The 19,722-nt window shown below is 34.1% G+C and overlaps 1 protein-coding gene across 1 annotated transcript; it reads left to right on the top strand.

Annotated features, from left to right (window-relative positions):
• Positions 1 to 1,078: 1,078 nt before the first annotated feature.
• On the top strand, positions 1,079 to 17,835 carry AP1AR (adaptor related protein complex 1 associated regulatory protein). Its single transcript, XM_085309474.1, has 11 exons — positions 1,079 to 1,139; positions 3,295 to 3,391; positions 4,467 to 4,515; positions 4,965 to 4,991; positions 5,842 to 5,867; positions 6,764 to 6,860; positions 7,680 to 7,778; positions 10,857 to 10,918; positions 11,499 to 11,572; positions 12,468 to 12,596; positions 15,469 to 17,835. The coding sequence occupies exons 1-11, from the start codon at positions 1,079 to 1,081 to the stop codon at positions 15,732 to 15,734; spliced, it is 987 nt and encodes a 328-aa protein (XP_085165600.1). The 3' UTR covers positions 15,735 to 17,835.
• The last annotated feature ends 1,887 nt before the right edge of the window (positions 17,836 to 19,722 follow it).

Here is a 19,722-nt window from a genome sequence, read left to right as displayed (position 1 = left end):
AAAAAAAAAAAAAAAAAGAAGAAAGGAAAAGCTTACGAAGATTTTCAGACCACTTCCGGAAATCTGTGCAGGGTGCTGTGTTTGTAAAAGGATGGAAAAACGCCACGTTTTCAGGAGTATGGTCTTGTGTATTAGTCAGAGGCAGAGACACTGTTGCAGTAAAGGCTCATAGCATTACAAAAGGGCAGGAATAGTTGGGATGACCTTTCTGTCAGTATTTCTTGTAAATGCACGTAACCTACTTTTTTTTTCTCGATTTGCAATAAACAGTAGGTTACAGTCGTGAAAAAGCAGCATATGAGGAGAGAAGGGGATACATTCCCTAGACCTTGACTTTTTTCCATATAGTTACCAGTATTTGATACATAGGTATAGACAGTGAGCGTGCAAACCGCTGAAATAGCTGGACAGCTGTCAAAGTATCAGTTTCTYGTACTGTGATATGAAGAAAAACATGATATTTGAAAGATAACTTGCTTTAGCATGTGTTTTTTGCTGAGTTTTATCTTAACACTCTACAGGATAATACCCTTTTTTAACAGTCAAGGGCAGTGATAGTAAGATTTCTGCAAAGTGTACTTCTTACCCTGTCAACTACTACTTTAAGTTCAGGGAGATATTTAGGGGATTTTTTTTCTATCTTTTATTTACCTATGAGTCTTTAATAGGGGGAGATAACCAAGACAACCTTGTACCTTTTTGTTATCACAGCAATTTCTAGATAGGCTGTTACCTTTTATCTCTCCCTCAGCTTTTGAGTGACTATTACCTATGTATCTTTTTGTTTGTCTCTCATTATCTTTTTCATTCTATGTTTGCYGCACTCTGTTGTTGCCCCCCCCCCTTTTTTTTTTTGCTTATCAGTGTTGGCAGCGTCATCTGTTCTAGTATTTGTTTTTGGTTCATGTTTGACTCCTGAAACATCATTCAGCAGCTTTTCTGCCATGCTCTACCTTCTCATATATTCAGCAAGCTGTTACTGAAGTCTGAGGGCTTTCTTGCCACAGTTTATTATGTGTTTCAGTGCCTTTTGTGTAACTGTTGATTTACTACTTGCTTAATTCATAGAGTGGCAAATATGGATGCTAATACACAGAATTGTGAAAAAAATGCCATTCTTTTAAATGGTGGGGAATTCTGTAAGTCTGTTCCAGATTCAGGAAGAAAATTTTAGGARCATAACCTCTAACAAGTAGTTCATGTTTGTCATTATAGCTTAGCTACTCCCATGAGCATATAGTCTTCCTGTTAGTCCAACATCCAACTGTCTTTATCAGTGAAATAGATMTTATTGTTTACTGTTGTGGTCTTAAAAAATATTATATACATTTGTCCAGGTGTTTGATTGCGTAGCCTGTAGTGGAAGCTCTAAGATATCTTGAAATGATAGTACAGGAAATAGGCATAGTTCTTTCAATTAGGAAAGTCTATTTGGATTCCCTTTTGAACCTTGAATCTGGAATATCATATACAGGGATCATTTGAGATTATGAGAAAAAGATTATCAGTGCTACTTCTTATAGATAGCTGGTATATGTCTCAGTGGATCTTCATTTTCTGGGTAAGCTGGTAATTTACAGAATTGAAGTGTTGAGCAATGTAGGTATTTTCCTTAATTGTACAATGGGAAGAGATAGAGAATTAAGTTAAAAGGAAAAAAGGAATTTCTAAGACACATCTTACAAAAGTTTGAAAGTTAGATTGTTACAAAATTCTGCAAATCTCACTACTTCTGGAACAGCATAATGTAGTTCATTGACTTAATTGTGGTTATGTTAGTCAAACTCAGATTCYTTTTTCCCCCCAAACCTACTACTTCAGCATTTTTAGAGGTGCCAAGATTTAACTGTAAGAAAAAAATTGTATACTTAGTCATTTAATCTAGAGTTTATAAAAGTGCTTCAGAGTCCTCTGAGATTCTAAACTCTGTTTGCTTGTAATTTTTAAAAATCTAGAGATGTATGTATGAATTGTTATGATGTTCGTGCTGTGCATGAGTAAAGAGAAATGAATCACCAAAACCGTCAGTATAGTAGAAGTTCACTTTTCTGTAAAAATACAAACTTTTTCTTTAACTRTTTTTTTAAGGAGTGTCCTTATTCTTCAGCTGAAATAGATCAAGAATTTTGCTTGGAGTACTACAAGCTGCAGCCATAATTAGAAAGTAGGTCATATCTGGTTTGTCACTACCTTCAATCCTAAGAATTCCTCTTTACTCCTAAAGGAGTTTAAAAAAAAAATGTAATTTGTCTCCAGCTTTTTTTTTCTATTGTGTAGAAACCAAAATGTGAAACCTCTTTTGTCATTAGTGTGGAAAAAGTAATTAGCTTTTATTCATACTCTTGTTTTAATAGATTAAATCTGCCAAAGATTTTTAGTAGCATTTTTAATGGCACATATATTCTGAATAAGGTTTTTTTTAAAAGGTTAGTAACATGACTATGCATAAAAAGCAAATAAAGTACAAATGTGTGTGTGTGTGTGTACATACATATATATATATATATATACACATATATATATACACACACACACATATACACATACATATATATATATTTATATTGGTATTCTGAGTGATGAAGAGCCAGTCTCCTTAATAACTTTAGAACTTTTAAAATTGATTTGACAGTCTCTATAATTTCTGTGTATGAGCTGAACTGTTTTCTCTAGTACATATCAAACCTGTATGCTTCTCAAGTCTATTTTAGAAAGTAATGAAACAGTACAGTTAAAATATTTACTGCTTTTATTATTCTCATTTAAGTGTGTTAAAGTTGGTACAGATGACAAGACAGAGATGGAGTTGATAGTATTTTCCCTTTCTGACCTTCATGACTTCAGTCTTCCATAGCTGCTGTGGGATTTCAGGGCTTCAGCTATTGCACAGAATCAGCTCTTGTATTATGTAGTCCCTGTTCAGGAAGTAGCAGAAAATGTAGAAGGTCTTCCTTTAAATATCATATCAGTGGTGACGCATGTAATTACATTTAGTAAGCTTATACTGTRCTGTCTAATTTTTGATGGTTTACTGTTCAATTCTTACAAGTAATCTGACTGCAGCTTATCTAACTTTAAGTTCAGTGTATTTTGATTAGCTCCCAATGCTGTAAACTAGAACTATACTTTCAGTAAAAGCATACCTAAAGTTTCTTTCCTTTTTTGAAACAAAATTGTTTGGGGACTAATGAATTAGATTCTTAATGGTATTGGCTCCTGCACACTGAAATACTATACAGGGGTACAGTGAATATATTCTAAGTGGCTGTGCCACACTTCCCAATTATATGTAAGATATAGTGCATGAACTGAACTGGCCTTTCATCTCTGGTTTTGTAGCCGAAGATCAATTAGAAGCAGTTCTTCTGTGCTACCAGCTGTACATTACAAGGTAAAGTGGTGTATACAAGGAAAGGTTGATCAGTAATCTGCAGTGAATTGGGCCCCACAGCAGGTTGCCAGGGAGACATGCCCCAACTGTCTTCTAGGGAAAAATATGGGGATGAAATATGATGTGATTAAAATGATTCAGGCTTTGGCTGGTATGTTGCTTTCAGTACAGTAGAAGTAGGTGCTGATTGCAAATTCTGAACAATCACGCATAGAAACGTTGAGGCCCTGGATTTCTTCCTGCTATGAGTGAGCACTTGCAACTGAAGACTCTCTGGTTTTAAAAAGCTGTATGAAACGGATGTTTTTTTGAATACATTTGATTTTACTTGGGGATGATAGACAAAATTCTTTCACTAGGTTAAATACTTTCAGATAATTTAGTACTGTACTAGCACTGATTTTTTTTTTTGGGGGGGGGAGGGGTAGAGAACAACCTTAACGTAATTACAGAATTGAGGAGAAGACTGATTCTTGATATAAAAATACAGTCTGTGAATAACTGTCTCATCAGAAAGTGTTGCCTTGCCCTCTTTGTAGGTATTTTCCTTTGAGGTGCTTAGTTGTTTTTTAGTAATCAGTAGTGTTTCTAGGTGTATGGGAGAAATGGAAGGTCAATCTAGCTGTGTCAAGCTGTCAAAGTASACTGTATTATAATTTGAAATTGATGTTGTACAAGATTTTATGCTAATGAAGAGTTAAATGTTATGACGAGCAGTAGGATTTTCAGAAATTGCCTGGAGTAGTCTCTTTCAAGAAAATGGTGTTCAAGGTGCCACAGAACTGATTCCAAATGGCCAGAGAGGTAGAGAGTCCAGCATTCTGCTAAGTGGTCTCCCTCATGTGAAGTGCTTGTCTTTTCTCCAGTCCGGTACCTCATGTTTATAAGCTATTGCCTGTTTGTGTTCTGGCAGCAATGCAGAGCACAGGTTAACAAGTGCTGAAAAATTTATGTTTGTTTTTATTATTTCTTTAAATAGTTTTTGAAATACATTAAGTATCAGGCTCGTTTTTCTTCTGTGAATCTGAAATGAAGAATATCATTCTGTAGTGTAACTGAGGACTTATTTTCCCAGATCAAAGTATTTTAGAACGTGTTCAACGGGAGAACACTTTACTATAGAGGTGAGTGCTCACATTTATAGCACATTGCAAGCATATTGCAATGTGTTTGCTGTGGGGGGAGGGGGGGTGTCTATTTTTCTTTTTCCTGGCAATTTAAGTGTAGGATATTTAGTTCTTGACTGCATGAATCTGATGTACAAAAAGCTAGTCAGCTGAAGTTTCTTTATAGTTATCCATTTTGTTTGGTACAGGTGTCCTTTCTCGGCCACTGAGTATCTTTTTGCCAAGGTTGCTGTAAAGTTAATTTGTATAATCTGAGGTTCTCAGAATAACCTGATTTACTTTCTCTGATATATCTTATGGTCTAAAAGTCCAAGACCTTTCAGATACATCCCTTTACTGAGGATAGCAGTAATAACAGTAATCACTGTTTTGGATTTCAGGAAAAGGAATGTTTCATGATGTGTTGTACTGAATTGTAAAGATTGTTTACTTTTTTTTTTCTGCAGTTTGAGAACCTAGTGGAAAGTGAYGAGGTAGGTACTAGGATCATAACGTGAAATCTGCTAGGACAGTATATTCACTTTAAAAATGATTCCAAAGTCTTCCTCTTACTTCATGGTATGTTAACCTGCTTAGACTTAAGTTGCTAGGAGGATTTACTTTTGAGTTTTGCTTGCCCTACAAATAAATAAATTAACACTTTGGAAGAGAGGAAGACCTGAGAGAAGAGAAGTCCAATGCAGGGCAGCCTCAGGACATTGTCTATAGTGCTGTCTTCCCCCAAAGGACTTTAAGAAGACAAAAATCAAAGATAAACAGAAAAACAGGGACCTGAAAGAGAATTTGCTCCTGGTATAACTCTTGTATAAGATTCATCAAATGCTTTGTATCTGAGCCAAAAGGAACATGAGTTGTTTTGCTAAGGAAAATGCTGGGAGCACTCTCTCCTGAAGATTATGGGTAAACTCTCTGAAGCGGAGTTTCAGAAAAAAAGAAGAGTAGGCCTTCACTGCTAATTTAATAAACCATTAACTTCTTTCATTAGCTTGATAATGGCAAAAAGTGTTTTCAGTATTCTGTCGTGTATTTTGAAAACATGAAGACTAGTAGTTTGGTTCCTCAAGTACAGCAACAGAATGCTTATTTTCATTTGGAAGYCCCTTTATTTGTTTTACTTATAGAGTCAGCCAATTCAGTTGGTTATGTAACAAGATTCTTTGGAATTCCAAATAAAGATGATAAATAAGGGGAGATATTCCCTCCAATTGTAAAAGCAGTATATGGGGGGAAATATATAATTTTTTTCCTGTCTTAAAATCGATTGATTAACAGGATTCTTAAAAACTTAGACTTTTTGTTTGTTTGTTTGTTTGTTTTTAACAGGGGGAAAGCCCAGGAAGCAGTCCCAGGTAAGACTTTGAGATTCAGGACCTCTCTTTTCTCTCTGCTCTCCCATTGTGATTGTTAAATTCATGAGATATCCCGTAAAAGCCCTCTCTGTCTTTTTAGTTATCGGCTGTGTGRAAAGAATGTATGTCTTACTAACTTTAATGTTTTGCATTTTAGATTTTAATGCATCTTGCAAAAACTGTACATGACAGTCAAAATAGAATGTTGGGAACAATAAAAACTTTCTTTACAGTATCAGCATTTAAAGTTACACAGGTGTTAGGACTGAAGATTCAGTGGATTTTTTTTGTAAGCATATTAATATTTCTGTAAGCAATAGTTACTGAGATAAGTAACATATGTGAACACTGAAGCGTGCACTTTGGTTGCCTAATTCTAGATATTTTGTATTACTTCAGCTTAATAGTTCCCAAAATGTTGATCTCTAGCCAGCACTTCTGGAAAAGCTGTTGGATATAGCAGACCTCGTAATTACTATATCACTTTGGTAATCTTGTTTGTTAAGTATACATAAAGTAGAGAACAGATGAAAGAGGAACAATTAAATCTGGGTGACCAGAACAAATAAGAAAATAGTGAGACTTGCATAACAATGACAGTTTAACTATTCTACTCCCATAGTCCTTTTAACAAAACATGTTTTGGGAATATGCTTTCTTTAAAGATAGAGATAATGCTCTACAGAGGGAAGGAGGGAGAGTGACTGGTCTTGAGTAAACTAGAACTTTGGAACTCTGGGCTTAGGAGAGGTAAGACAAACGCACAGCTTGTTGAATTTAGATTAAAGGACCAGTCAAGAAAGGCTATATGAATATACTTAAATTATTTTTGCAAGTTAGAGTTGCTGTGAATAAATAATAGTTGCAGTCTTTTTGTGTTCATGCCACACTTTTAGGCCTCTGACTGAGGAAGAAATTGCTGACTTGAAAGACAGACATTATGACTCCATTGCTGAAAAGCAGAGAGCTGTTGATATGAAACTTCAGTCAGAGGTAAACAGTTATGATGACTAGTGTGGTGTGGGGGGTAGTTTTTTTTTTTTTTTTTTTTTTTTTTTTTTTTTTTTTTTTTTTTTTTTTTTTTTTTTTTTAATCTTAACCGTGAATGCAGTGAGATCTTATTCACATGAACAAAACAATGTGTTTGGGTTCCTCTCTTGGGATTTTTATAGTCTACAAGATACCCAAGGAGATTGATTGCTGTGAAATTAAGTTTGCATCAGAGATTTTTTCCATCAATCTCTCAGACAACAAATTGAATAAATAGGCTAGTTATTTGTTCATAATGGTTAAACCATAATTCTTTTCATATAAAAGGCAAAACAGGCAGGATACTTGATTCAGCTTTCCCTATGCTTAGTTTGTTTAGAGCTTTTTCTTAAGCAGGGAACCTAATTTGTCATCTTGTTTCAATGTTGCAGCAATTAGTGGACTATGATGTGGAATACAATATAGAAATTAAGAATGATTTTGAATGAAGTACTAATGAAATATGTGTTTGAAAAGTGTTAAGCCTTTCACTGTGCAGTTCATAATATAATGCGACCATGCATTTACAGCAATTCACTATTCTCCTAGTAATAATGTTTGTTTAATAGGATAATGTTTAGTTATCTACATTTTGTGGGATTTTTGGTGGGGGGAGCTATCAAATTCTGCTTAATGAAGAAAAATGTTTTAGCTATAGTCTATTTTATTTTATTTTTATTTTCTAGTAGCTCCTTTTTTAATTTATTGGAGTTACAGTTTTATTCATAGGAAGATTAGATAGGTTCTACTTTTGTTAACCCTTACTATTTTGTTCATATACAGTTAGCCTTACAAGAGGAGAAGTTAAGAATAGAAGAGGAGGCTTTATATGCTGCACAACGTGAAGCAGCCAGGGCAGCAAAGCAGAAAAAGCTCTTGGAGGTGAGGGGAAAAAGACCCCAATATATATCAGAGCTTCTGTTCTGTTCTTGTGTATACAGACTTTCCTAATGTCCTTTACATCCAAGGAAACGTAATGAGGAAATTGCTTTGCTTTGGCTTGTAAATTCCAGTGGAGAAAGAAAGAGAAATATCTGATTTGAGAGTACAACTGACTGGGATAACTGAAAAATGAACAAAATTGTTTGAAACAACTTGTGACACTGAGTACGGATCTTGAATGAGAGATCTAAAAAAACAAACAATTAGCTTAACAGACTTATGACATATAAAATTAACTGCTCTTCATATAAAGTGTTCTGTGATTGTATTCTAATGGAAAACCTTGAAATTAAGTGCACGTGATGATATCCTTACATTTATAGAATACACTTCATATATTTATATGTGCTTAATTTTTCCCATTCTGTATTACTTGTGTTAACATGAAGAGAAAGCGTTTCTGAATCATCCGTATTCATGGGCCAGAGGTTGGACTAGATGACCTCCTAAGGTCCCTTCCAACCTGAATTGTTCTGTGATTCTGTGATTTTATTCATAGTAGCCAAAGTCCAGTAATAAGTACTTAACAGTAGCAGTGTGTTGTTTTGGGGGGATTTTTTTTGATTGTTTTTTTTTGTTTTGTTTTGTTTTGAATGTCTCTGTGCCTACTTTTAGATGTCCAGTGTCTGTGTCTGTGGAACTTGGTCAAGCAAAACAAAAACCAAGTTATGTTTTCCTGCTTATTCAAAAACATGCTGCTCTGTCTCCTGGAAGTACTTATGACTGATTTTTTTTTCCTGTTGAAGCTTAAAGAATTACCTATTTTTAACCTCTGGTTATCAGTGCATTCAATACATTCACTATACTAATAAGATGGAAAAATAGAGTCTTGCACAAATTTCAGGTTGCCAGAAACATGCAAATTAAAAAGAACACTTTCAGAATTGTCACTGTCTGGTAATATATAATGTATATGGCTACATTTGTAGCATGTTCAAGGAAACAGTCTATGGGACATGTGGTATACGTATGATTGCAAGTAATTTTTTAAGTTCAGATTTACAGTCCTTGAAAGAAAAGATTTCTGGAATCTGCAGTAGCTATAGGGGAATATCTTTAACCCTACCGTATTGTCTGTATTGAAAAGTGAATGAATTGAAAACTTACTTTCAGACCAATGGTCATGACTCAGTTTTCATCTAATAATTATATTGTTAAATATAGCTCATGTCTTATTTCAGATTTCTATCTTCTTGGCATTTGGGGTGGAGGGGTTGATTCTTTTTCTTTTTGCTTGCTTCTGTTTTTTAAAGTAGTTTTTCATCTATTTGAAATCAGCAAAAATAATTAGTTTTATATTCAAGTCTTTAGTTGTTTTGTAGAAATCCTGTGAGACAAGTGCTGTTTCTCCCTGTCTTCCTGCTTTCTAGTCAGGACCTAATATAGACTATAATATGAGATTTTAATTTCCTCCCCTTATAGGACTAGTACTATTTATGTTCTTTACAAATAATCTCCCCCAAACAACCGTAAGGATTTCTAAGGAAGCATTTTTGACATCCATCAAATGAAAACAGCCTTTTCATTGGAAAGATGGCATCTTCTTAAAACAAATTTGACTTGCTTATGTTGCTCAGATAATTGTCAGGGAATTTAACAGTGGAGAACATTAACACAGGTGTATCCTGGAATTTCTAGTGCTGGATATTTGTATGTGACCTAACAAAATGAGTAGATAACTTAAAATCCAGTATGATGCAGGTATGTGAATTTAAAAAAGAAATTGCTGCATATAACAGAAACTGATTTTCCTGGCTTGTTTAACTATATGTTGGTGTCAAATTCCTGGCTCTTTCTCSCTGCTTACTTAACTCTTCTTGCCTGTAACTACTATTAGGTGATATTTCTACTTTTTCTACAACTTCTCAACTCCCCACCAGATTTAATCTACTTGTTCTGATGCTTGTTTAAATACTTAAAATGGAATTTTGCCAAGAAATGAAGCTATCGTCATCTTGGGATTGAAAATAGTAGTTGATCAAATGCAAATACATTTTTTTTTTAACAAGACTGTTTACCTAGCTAAGAGCAGTTCTTAGCTAAGGTTTGAAATTGAAGAGTCTGGTTTGTTTGTCCCTTTTTTCTCTTTCAGGGACAGATCCATTAATGCTGAGAGTAGATTTTCAGAAAACATGATAGCTAGATATGTCAGATTTTCCTATGAAACTAGCTTGTTCATTTTTTATGTTAAATTTTGCCATAATCAGAGTGAAAAATTACTGTATCATAACTAATTTACTTTTCATTGCATGGCAAATGTGCCCAGTTCTTATATTCTTATTTTTTTCAAGACAAGGAAAAGAAACTTGAGTCAAATTCAAACCCAAAAACTTCAAGAAATAGAACCACCCTACTTCTTTGACATCAGTTGTTCCTCTTACGAGTGCAAAATGAATGCTTATATTGGTTTGTCTTGTGTTTTTCACTCTGTTTCTGCCTAGTTTTGTCCCAGCAAAGCTATAAAGCTTTTATTATTATAAATGAATCACTTTGTGCTGATGCAGGCAACCAGAAGGGATGACAATATTCCTTTGAGCAGCAGTAGAGGGACCTGTAAGATTTTTTTTTTTTTAATGCTAGATTGAGTTACTGACTTGTTCTTGTGCATAGAACAGAACAAATCCAACAAAACTGAAGTATTAACTTTGATGAAAATATTTGCAAGTTAGGAGAAATAAGTGGTGTTCATATGTTTCTAGACAAAATGATGATTCTCGATTGTGCACAAAATAGGTTAATAGAGGCACACTCTATTCACAATACCTTCTTTTAGATAAAGATTATGATGCAGTTTCGAAGATTGAGAACAATGCTACTTGTATGTAACGGTCACTTCAGTCTTACTAAATTTGATCTTTATTAGAGTGAAAGTCAGTCTTTCCATAAGCTATACTTTGTTCCAAGTTGAGGAAGAATAATGTTTCTTCTGATATCACAGTTAAGAGAATGCTCAGGGTATTGAGTATATTTCCAAGTGATTGTCATCAGCAGTTTTCAACAGTTTATTTCTTTTGGTAGCAGCATAGACTGCAAAGGATAACACAGAGAACGCATGCTGTTAATAATGGAGAATATCAAAGGTAAGATACAAAATGTTAATAACGATAATCAAGAACCAAAACTTTCTTTACTTCTGTTCCTCATCCCCCACCCCAAAAAAACTTTTTTTTTTCCTTGGGACACTTAAAAATGCAGCATTTCTAAGACAATTTTGTTTTTGTTCTGCTTAGTTTTCTCCTTTGAACCAAGTAGTTACTTATGCATACTTGATGCTATTAATCTGCAAATGTTGAGGTAGATTGTATTCATTCTGGTGTTCACGAGAGTTATTAGAATGATGCATGCAAAATTGATGCTACTGCCACAGGAAGAGTTGCTTTGTGATAGAAATTAAGATAATTAATTTCTAAAAGGAGTTACTCCTAAAAATTGAGTAGATATTCAGATTGGAAGAGGATTGATAAGTAGGAATGGAAAGGAATTCTGTGGATTATTTAATAAAGATTAAAGTTAAAGCTGTATGTACTTTGTAGCTTAGAAGAGGCTATGAACAGTTTCTTTAAAATTTTGAACAGTAGGATACCTGGATAAGATTTTTGATAGTGTCCTTAGAAATTTATAAAGCTAAAAGCAATAGATTTAAGTGCATTGTTTTTACAGTTCTGTTGCAGAGGAAGATCTTGATTCCTTCCTGAGAAATACAAAATTCCAGTATGAAGCTTTTCGAAGTAGTAGTAAGTCTTTCTTTTTTATATATGTTTTTAAATGTAAAGTGACTCTGAGGAGCACAGTGTGGATTTTTTTTTTTTTCCCCCATAAGAATAATCATTCTTACGTTCCTATCCCTGTGGGGTTTTTTTAGAAAAAGTAATAATAAAATCAGGCAGGAATTCATTTCCCTCTTGAATTCCTGATGGCTCATGGCTCAAAAAGCACAGCATATACAACTTCTCACAGCTATTCCAGTTCTCAAAGGCAAATTCTGTAAGCAAACAAGTCCTTTGCACGGATTTCATGTTACTAAGACTTTCCAGCCATCTGTGTAGAGACAATAACCTGCAGTGATTTTTTTTTTTCTTGTAAAACCTAGGTGTTTTTAAAGATGTAAATGTGTATGTATATAGTTATTTTTAACCATTTCTTAGCAAAATACACTAATTGTTCTTTTTTTTCTAATGAAGAGTAAAAGAGGATTTAGCTGCCTATATTTAAAAATTCCATAGTATTATGGTTCCTATAACAACTTACAGGAAAACAATTTTGTAAATTATCTCTAAGCTTGATGGGAGTTCTTGACAGTCAGCAAAACGTTGAGGGCTGATGGTAGTTTTTGGGAAACACTGCCTGTAGTTTTTTTGTTGTTGTTGCAAATCCTTGTACAAGTCCATCATACTAAACTCCTCTGTAGTTCTAATTAGACTCAGTGTTGTTAAGTGTCCTCCTATAATCTTTTAATAATGTATGCCATTAAAAAGCTACTGTGTACTCTTTGAAATGACAAAGTTTTTTTTCAGATAYGTGCGAGGTTTAAAGTCACAGAGCACAACAAACCTTTTTCGAAAGTGTAGTTTTACATGTTGAATCTCAAATCTAGTATACTTTCAATTAAAAAAAATATTTTTGATGTAGGACTTTCATCTGATGCTACAGTACTGACACCAAATACAGAGAGCAGTTGTGACTTAATGACTAAAACAAAATCAACAAGTGGAAATGATGACAGCACTTCACTAGACTTAGAGTGGGAAGATGAAGAAGGTATTTATTATCTCATTCAATTTCATTATGAACTTACAGATCAAAAATGCTGACAGTTTTAACTAGGATGGTTGTAAATTTGTCACTTCTATAAGTGAAGGTGGCTTAAAGCTTTCTTTCTACTCATGGCATTTCTTTCAAGTATGCACTGACTGAATAGTCGTAAATGATTTTTAGTTAGATCAAAATAAACAGTTTTCTATCTAATAAATCAATTCATTTATTTGGACTCTTCAGTAAATCTGTTTTCCTGCACATTGTGGCACCATGACTTGTAGCAAATCCATGACAAAACTAATTGTAAAGAAGTGCTGCCCTCTTATGAATCAAAAGCAACAGGAACAGCTTGTTCTTTGTTTTACTATGTACAGTCAAAAGTCTCTGACAAGTTTCAGGAAGCATTAATTCTTTTAAACCCTAATTACTTTTATTGTAACTTCCACTGGAAACTTTTCTAAAGTCTGCATTCCAGATGAGTACCCTACAGATGAGTACTCTAACTATTCTAACTGCTGCTGCTGTTTTGTTACAGATGTTTTCTGTGCTCTTTGCAGGTATACTAAAAACTTGTCTGTATTTCAAAGTGCATCYGAAATTTTGAAACTGATGCCTTCAAGGCTGCCAAAAATAAACTAAGATTTTTTCTTTAACCTATATGTAAAAGAAATTATTTCTACTTAAGAGAATTTGTTTTTTTCACAGCTTGTGTATATTTCAAAAATCTAGCACTGTCAAGAAAAGTAAAATGTCTAGTTCACAAACCCAGTTTTGACATACAATCTTTTGCCAGATTTTCCTAGAAATACTAGTCCTATTTTTTAGGTAGTGTGTGCAAGAGCTATTAGCATTCTAGAAGAACTGAAATTCAAGCAATACCATATATACTGAAGTACACTGGATTTTACTTTGGTAGGAATTAGCACCAGTGCAGAAACAGCATTCTGGGAACACTTTATTGTACTCTATGCTTGAGAAATGGGCAAGTTGCATTCTTTGTTTTTTACAGATTGAGTTGTCCTCCCACTCCTAAGTGTTAGTGTAATGCAGTATCTTTCTATGTAACTACAGAAAAGTAGACAAGAATGATATTCAGTCTTTACTAGCCATACCTGCATGCAAGATTATCATGTTTGTTTGATGGGTTGAGGATTTTGTTGAGCATGGGCTTTTATTACCCTTGCCAATGGGGGACTTAATTCTGTGTATAGAATAATAATCATTGGAGTTTGCTATTCATTGTTTTCTGCTTGATTGTATCACTTCCATGTTGATCAGGTAAYGGCTCCGTCATAAGCTTAGATCAGGTTTTGAATAGTGAGTAATGAGAAGCACCCAAAAAGGTCTACACACAGAAAACAAAACTGTTGCAGAGTTTTCTTTCTGATTCCTACTACTCCTTGCTGTACAAGGGGGAAATAAATATTTAATAGTTCATGTCGTGTGACAGTGGCACATCTCTCCTCCCTAATAGCTTCAAAGTTTGACAAGAAAATAAAGTGAGAGGATTCATGAAAGACTGCTTATATTTGAGAATATAGTCTCATAATTGTTTTGATGGCTGCAAAGAAATCAGTATGGTCATTTGAAGCAAGTACCAATCCCTATTGTAAGGACTTAGAGTAGCCTTTAACACRTCCTTGGTAGGTCTGGCCCAACCATCTCCCTGAAGGGGTTGACTGCCTCTTAGGGTTAAGAGGTTTAGTTACTGCATTGATTGCTGTCAAAAAGCTACTGTAGAGACTGGAAAGGAGTGTGGATAAAATAGAAACAGTAACTGTTCTGACTTAAATACGGAGTTTTGGTACAGTAATTCTGTTTTTCATTCTTTGGTGTCACATAGAGATAGCATACAGGGAATTTGTAGTACTAATGTTGTACTGACATATTTGGCAGTGTAGTTCATATGGTGTCAGCAAGAGAAACGAACAACGGCTTCAGCGAGCTATCGCTACTAAAGGAATAATCMAGTTGAAAAGCTGCTGTGTTTCAGAAAACTCATGAAACATTAACATAAAATCCACCACTTTAGTCTGGGGAAGGGAAGAACGTACCTCTTGGATACTTTTTTTCCCCAAGGTTCCCACCAAAAGTTACTTATATAAATGTTTTACTTACATAAATGTTTCAGTTGCAATATGTAAGTTCAATTATAATTAATCACTTCACTAAGTTAGTCCAAACTTAAAAGGGGAATTTACTTAGGAAGGTACAAGGAGAGTTGAGAAAAATAATTAAGAAAAAAAGCATGTTCATGTTTTTCTATTTCAGTGGTAGAGGTGGTGTTTGATACAGCACAAGAAAGTCTAACAACATACATAGAATCTCTAATGCCTTTGTGTATTTTTCTAAACAGCATTTTGCATGAATTTAAACATACTTTTCATAGAAATAGAAGACCTTTCCTATACAAATGCACCACTGTCTAAATTTTAGCTGCTGTTTAAAATGTTTCACTTGATGTTTAAGCTATTTTTCTGTGAGTTAGAGGAGTATTACTGGATTCCCCAGACCCTAGCTTTTCTAGAAATGGTACAATGCTGAAAATCTAATATTTGCATGTCCCTGTTGGAGCCCAGCAGGTTGAATACATAGGAGAAATAAATACTGAAACTGAGTTGTTTCACAGTATTCTGCGTCTTCCTCAGGGGTCTGAAAATAACATTACTAGCTATTACATTTCTTCGAGCCAAATATGGCTGCAAACTACTGACTTTACTTTTTCTAGTATTATTCAAATTAAGTGATACTGAAGAGTGAAATTAATAGAATCTGGATATCTAAAGGATTGTTGTTGTTTCTTCTAATGTTCTGATGCAAATGCAAAGATGCTTCCTTCAATTTTTTTTGCTCACAACTATGTCTTAAATTGTAGGCATGAACAGAATGATTCCAATGAGAGAACGCTCTAAAACAGAAGAAGATATTCTCCGGGCAGCACTAAAATTTAGCAACAAGAAGACTGGAAGTAATCCAGCTTCAGCCTCTGATGATTCTAATGGTTTGGAGTGGGAGAATGACTTTGTTAGTGCTGAAATGGATGATAATGGCAATTCAGAGTATGCTGGATTTGTAAATCCTGTTTTAGACTTCTCTGCATCAGATGTAAGGATATCTGACTCTGATCAACAAGACAGATAGTGAAACTTTGTGGCTCCTGTTTATGACCAAATGTTTAAAAGCGAAAGAGCACACAAAAGATACTGCTCTTACATAAGAAAAAGAAGGGAACAATGTTTTAAATCAATCAGCAAGGAATGTGAATGACTTGCTGTCTGAATTAATTCAGAATTAAGTGCAATTTTATCATCTACCTTCTAAATTTTTGTGAAAACTAGGATGAATCTATTCTGTATATTTCTGGATGTCTGGTTTAATGTTAAATTATTCGCACTAATTTAAGCTTTGCTGCTTGACATGTCTATTTTAACTAGGCTTTTTTCTTCTGGATTATTTCTACTGATTTGTTTTTAAAATTCATCATTGGCCTAATGTTTATCTCGGAAGTAGTCTTAGATAATTTATCTAATACTTGAATATGGACTTTTTTATTTTTTTATCAATATGTGCTATGTGATTTGTTCTTAGCTATTTAGGGGGCRAAACTGGCAATTTACCATGTGCGAAATTTGTTTTGCAATTGGTTATTTTTCCTCTCTAACTTATATTCTTCTTAACCTTCCGTTTTCCTCTTTATATTTGTTTTACACTAAGCACAATTAACATGTATAAACATAGTATAAATCATCAGGTTAGGTAAGAAATTGTCTTGTATAATATGCCAGACATAGTGAGAGTGTGCTAAACAGAAAACAACTATACACATTCTTTATGCTTAAAACTGAAAAATTTCAGCATYATTTAATGGAGAACTAGGAAGACCAAAGTTTTGACTTCCCTCCACTTCCTCCAAAGCCTGAAACAGACCTAAAGATGTTATCACATAGCAGTTAAAATTCTTAAGTTGTGGAAGACTTGTAATTTAGGTTGATAGTTACTGAAAAGTGTTGTTCTCTAAGCAAACTGTAGAGAAGGACAGCTGCTCTGCTACTAGGTTGGAAACAACAAGAACCTAAAAACGGGATTCCTGTATCTGCATAAGACGAAGAAGGAAGAATGTCTTTTTTTTCAGGTTACAAAACAGTATATTTAAGTGCTCTGGCTTTCTTGTGCCTCTTAATTGCATGGTTAATTTTCCTAATATGGGCTGAAATTCAATGGATGTTTAGTTACTGCAAATCTTGTATAATTTATTGTGTGACCTTCCCCTTATTTTAATAGAAGCTTTAAAAATTTGTTCTAGATCCTAACTGAAGAGAAGTGCAAAACAATTGTAAATCTCAAGCTTTACCCAAAGTTTTAGTAAAGCCATTCTATTCTACTGCTATTTTGTGTTGCGCTCTTGCTTCTCCCTAAATAAAGGGTTTGGGGTATAACGTCTCCATTGTGGAATAAAAGCAGCACAGTTAACTATTTAAAGCTGCATTGAATGTGCTGGTAACAGTTGCATAACTTTTAGATTATCTGAGTCCATATAATGTCAGGGTCACTATAATGCAGTCCTCTTCATGTTATTTTAGCTTAAATAAAAATACTGGATATTTGGATTAAATATGTACATATATTGACATTAACAAACATCCTTTTGTTGATAACATTCTTTTTTTTAATTTAAACTGTAGCTATGTCATTGGAAATATTCAATGCAGTTATCTACATTTGCATTGCTTGTAATACGCTTTTTAAAAAAATTGTACACATCCAATGTATATTTTTGGTTTGGCATTAGCTACTCCTGTTTAACTTTTCCTAACATGTATTCATATGATAACCTATTGAAAGTAAGACAGCTTTCTCAACATGTAAATAAACACTTTTTTACTTGATGAAACTGTAACTTACTTTGCAGTGGTCACTACTTTTCCTTGCCAGTGAACTTTAGGTTAACTTGTCCTGACCATGCTTGAGGGGAAGTAACCGTAGCTGACAATCTTGCTTTGAAAAATGAGCACAGCATTTAGCAAAAAGGAAGTTTTAACTTCAACTGAAGGTTTCTACTGTAATGTATGTGTTCTGAAGCCATGGTTAATAGCATTCGACTTCTCAGAATTCAGTGAATCACTGAATTTATGAAATTTTCGTCAGTATTTGCTAAAACAGTTTAAAAGTTGAAGGATGATATAAACTGCTTCTGTAAAACAGTGCAACAGTACTGTAAATTATATATATCTGTACAAACKTAAAATGCTATAATTAAAGTAATTTGAAAAAAATGTTTAATTCAGGATCTGTATTGTACTCATCTTCCATTCCCCCATCATTTTTTCTAATCTGAAGACAATTGATAATCAATAGAAACACTTCAGCTGTTCTAAAAAGAGATACCCCTTTCATTTGAGAAAGGCTTTAATTTTATAGCTTTAATTTGCCTTTTGCAAAAGTAAATTCCACTTAGCTTGGAAAAACTAGGTACAGTATTTCAGCTTTGTCAGCAGGGACAGTATTTTGGGGAGTTCCTAGCTAAGGCACTATTACAGCTTGYAATTGCTGTTAGGAGGATGACTAAGTGTCAGTAGTGTTTTGGGTTTTAATATCTTCTCTCATGTCAATCTTAAATTTTGGCATTTTATCTCTCTTGGGACTCTCATTTCATATACAGTGAAAGCTGCATATGAAGATGAATTATTAAAAATGTAATCCAGAATTACCTGTGCATGAGAATTGCTAAGGAAACTTTTAATAAATGATTAGCTGTATCATTACTGAACTTGAGAGGTGTTGCTTTGGCAAGGAAGCTCCAACAAGATGCAGTAATAGAGGACTTAAGGAACTTTGAGTACAGAACCCTGCTCTTGCCAAAAACAAGAAGCTGTACTCTCATTACAAGAGTAGGTTTATCTGCCCTTTGTGTTATGAAGCAGCTTCCGGTCCTCCTGACTGCATTAGCTAGTGTACCATTTTAGTGGAYGTACCTGATTGTACCTGTGTGTAGGAGATAGTGGCTTTTACAGGAAATTATTTTACTTCTGTGGAAAGAGTTTATTGAATTATTCATGTGCTGCTTATACATATAGAAGGCTTCTATGCTAAATTTTTTTTCTACGCTAAGAAGCTTTGAGCAAAAGTTCATCATCATTGAGGCTGTACCATCGTTGAAAAGAAAATCATTCGACACAATTATTAAGGCAGCCTATTAAGAGTTACTTAAGTGCAAAATTGATGTTTCAGTGTTGTGTTTTAATGTTCCRTAATTGTAAATACTAGGTAGCCTGACCCAAGTGAAAAATTATAAAAAGTGTTACCTATTGCATGTAATATTTCTTAGAATTAAGTCTGTAGTACATGACTAATGGCAGTCTCCAGGAAAAAGATCAAGAAGGTAGAGAAGAGAATTCACACTGATCATCTGGTAGATACAAAATGTGTACCTTCAGGAGCTAAGCTAAATTCTGGAAAACAGAAGGTTTCAGTTGCATTGCACTTTCAAGTGATTTCAACTGACAACCTTACATAGCTTCCTATTAACTTTCCTGGCTTGGCATCGTATTCCCAGGTGCCTAATTTTCTTGTATTTCCTATGTGTCTAAACTTGGAACAATACTAAAAATAACCACCTAAAAATAATAAAGTATAACATGAGGCTGCCTACGTTGAATTAAAATCTTTGTAAACTTGATTTCTCCCTGCTTCCCTTTCTGTGGGGTAAGACCTGTTTCTATGAACTGTTGAGTAAATTTCAAAACTTGTAAATTTGAAATCATTTCCCTACATTTAATGACAAAGTTTGAAAGTTCATAGAAACAGTGTGCCAATATTCTCTTCTATAATAGATATTGTGATAGAAAAGTACTTCGTGATGAAAAGAATATTTTCATTCTGTTCCATCAAAGTCGTTCTCATCATGGCTGCCTGGTTTTGGAGTTGCTTTGATATAAATGATATTAGTTCTAGATATTAAAATACATTTAAGAACAGCTCTATGTAACAGTATCTTTAACGTCTTGAAATTTCATGAAGATTGCCCAGATTTACTAAGAATGAGTCACTGATATTTTCTTATGTTAGCAGGCAATCATTAGCAATTAATGACTGTTAGAGGTAATCTTCAGGTGTGTGTTTTCCTTCCAGT

This window comes from Rhea americana, unplaced genomic scaffold (assembly GCF_003343005.1).
Source record: "Rhea americana isolate MKP2758 unplaced genomic scaffold, rheAme1 scaffold_106, whole genome shotgun sequence".
NCBI classification, from domain to species: domain Eukaryota; kingdom Metazoa; phylum Chordata; class Aves; order Rheiformes; family Rheidae; genus Rhea; species Rhea americana.
Note: the sequence above shows the minus strand (reverse complement) of the source record. Positions and strands in the feature narration are given on the sequence as shown.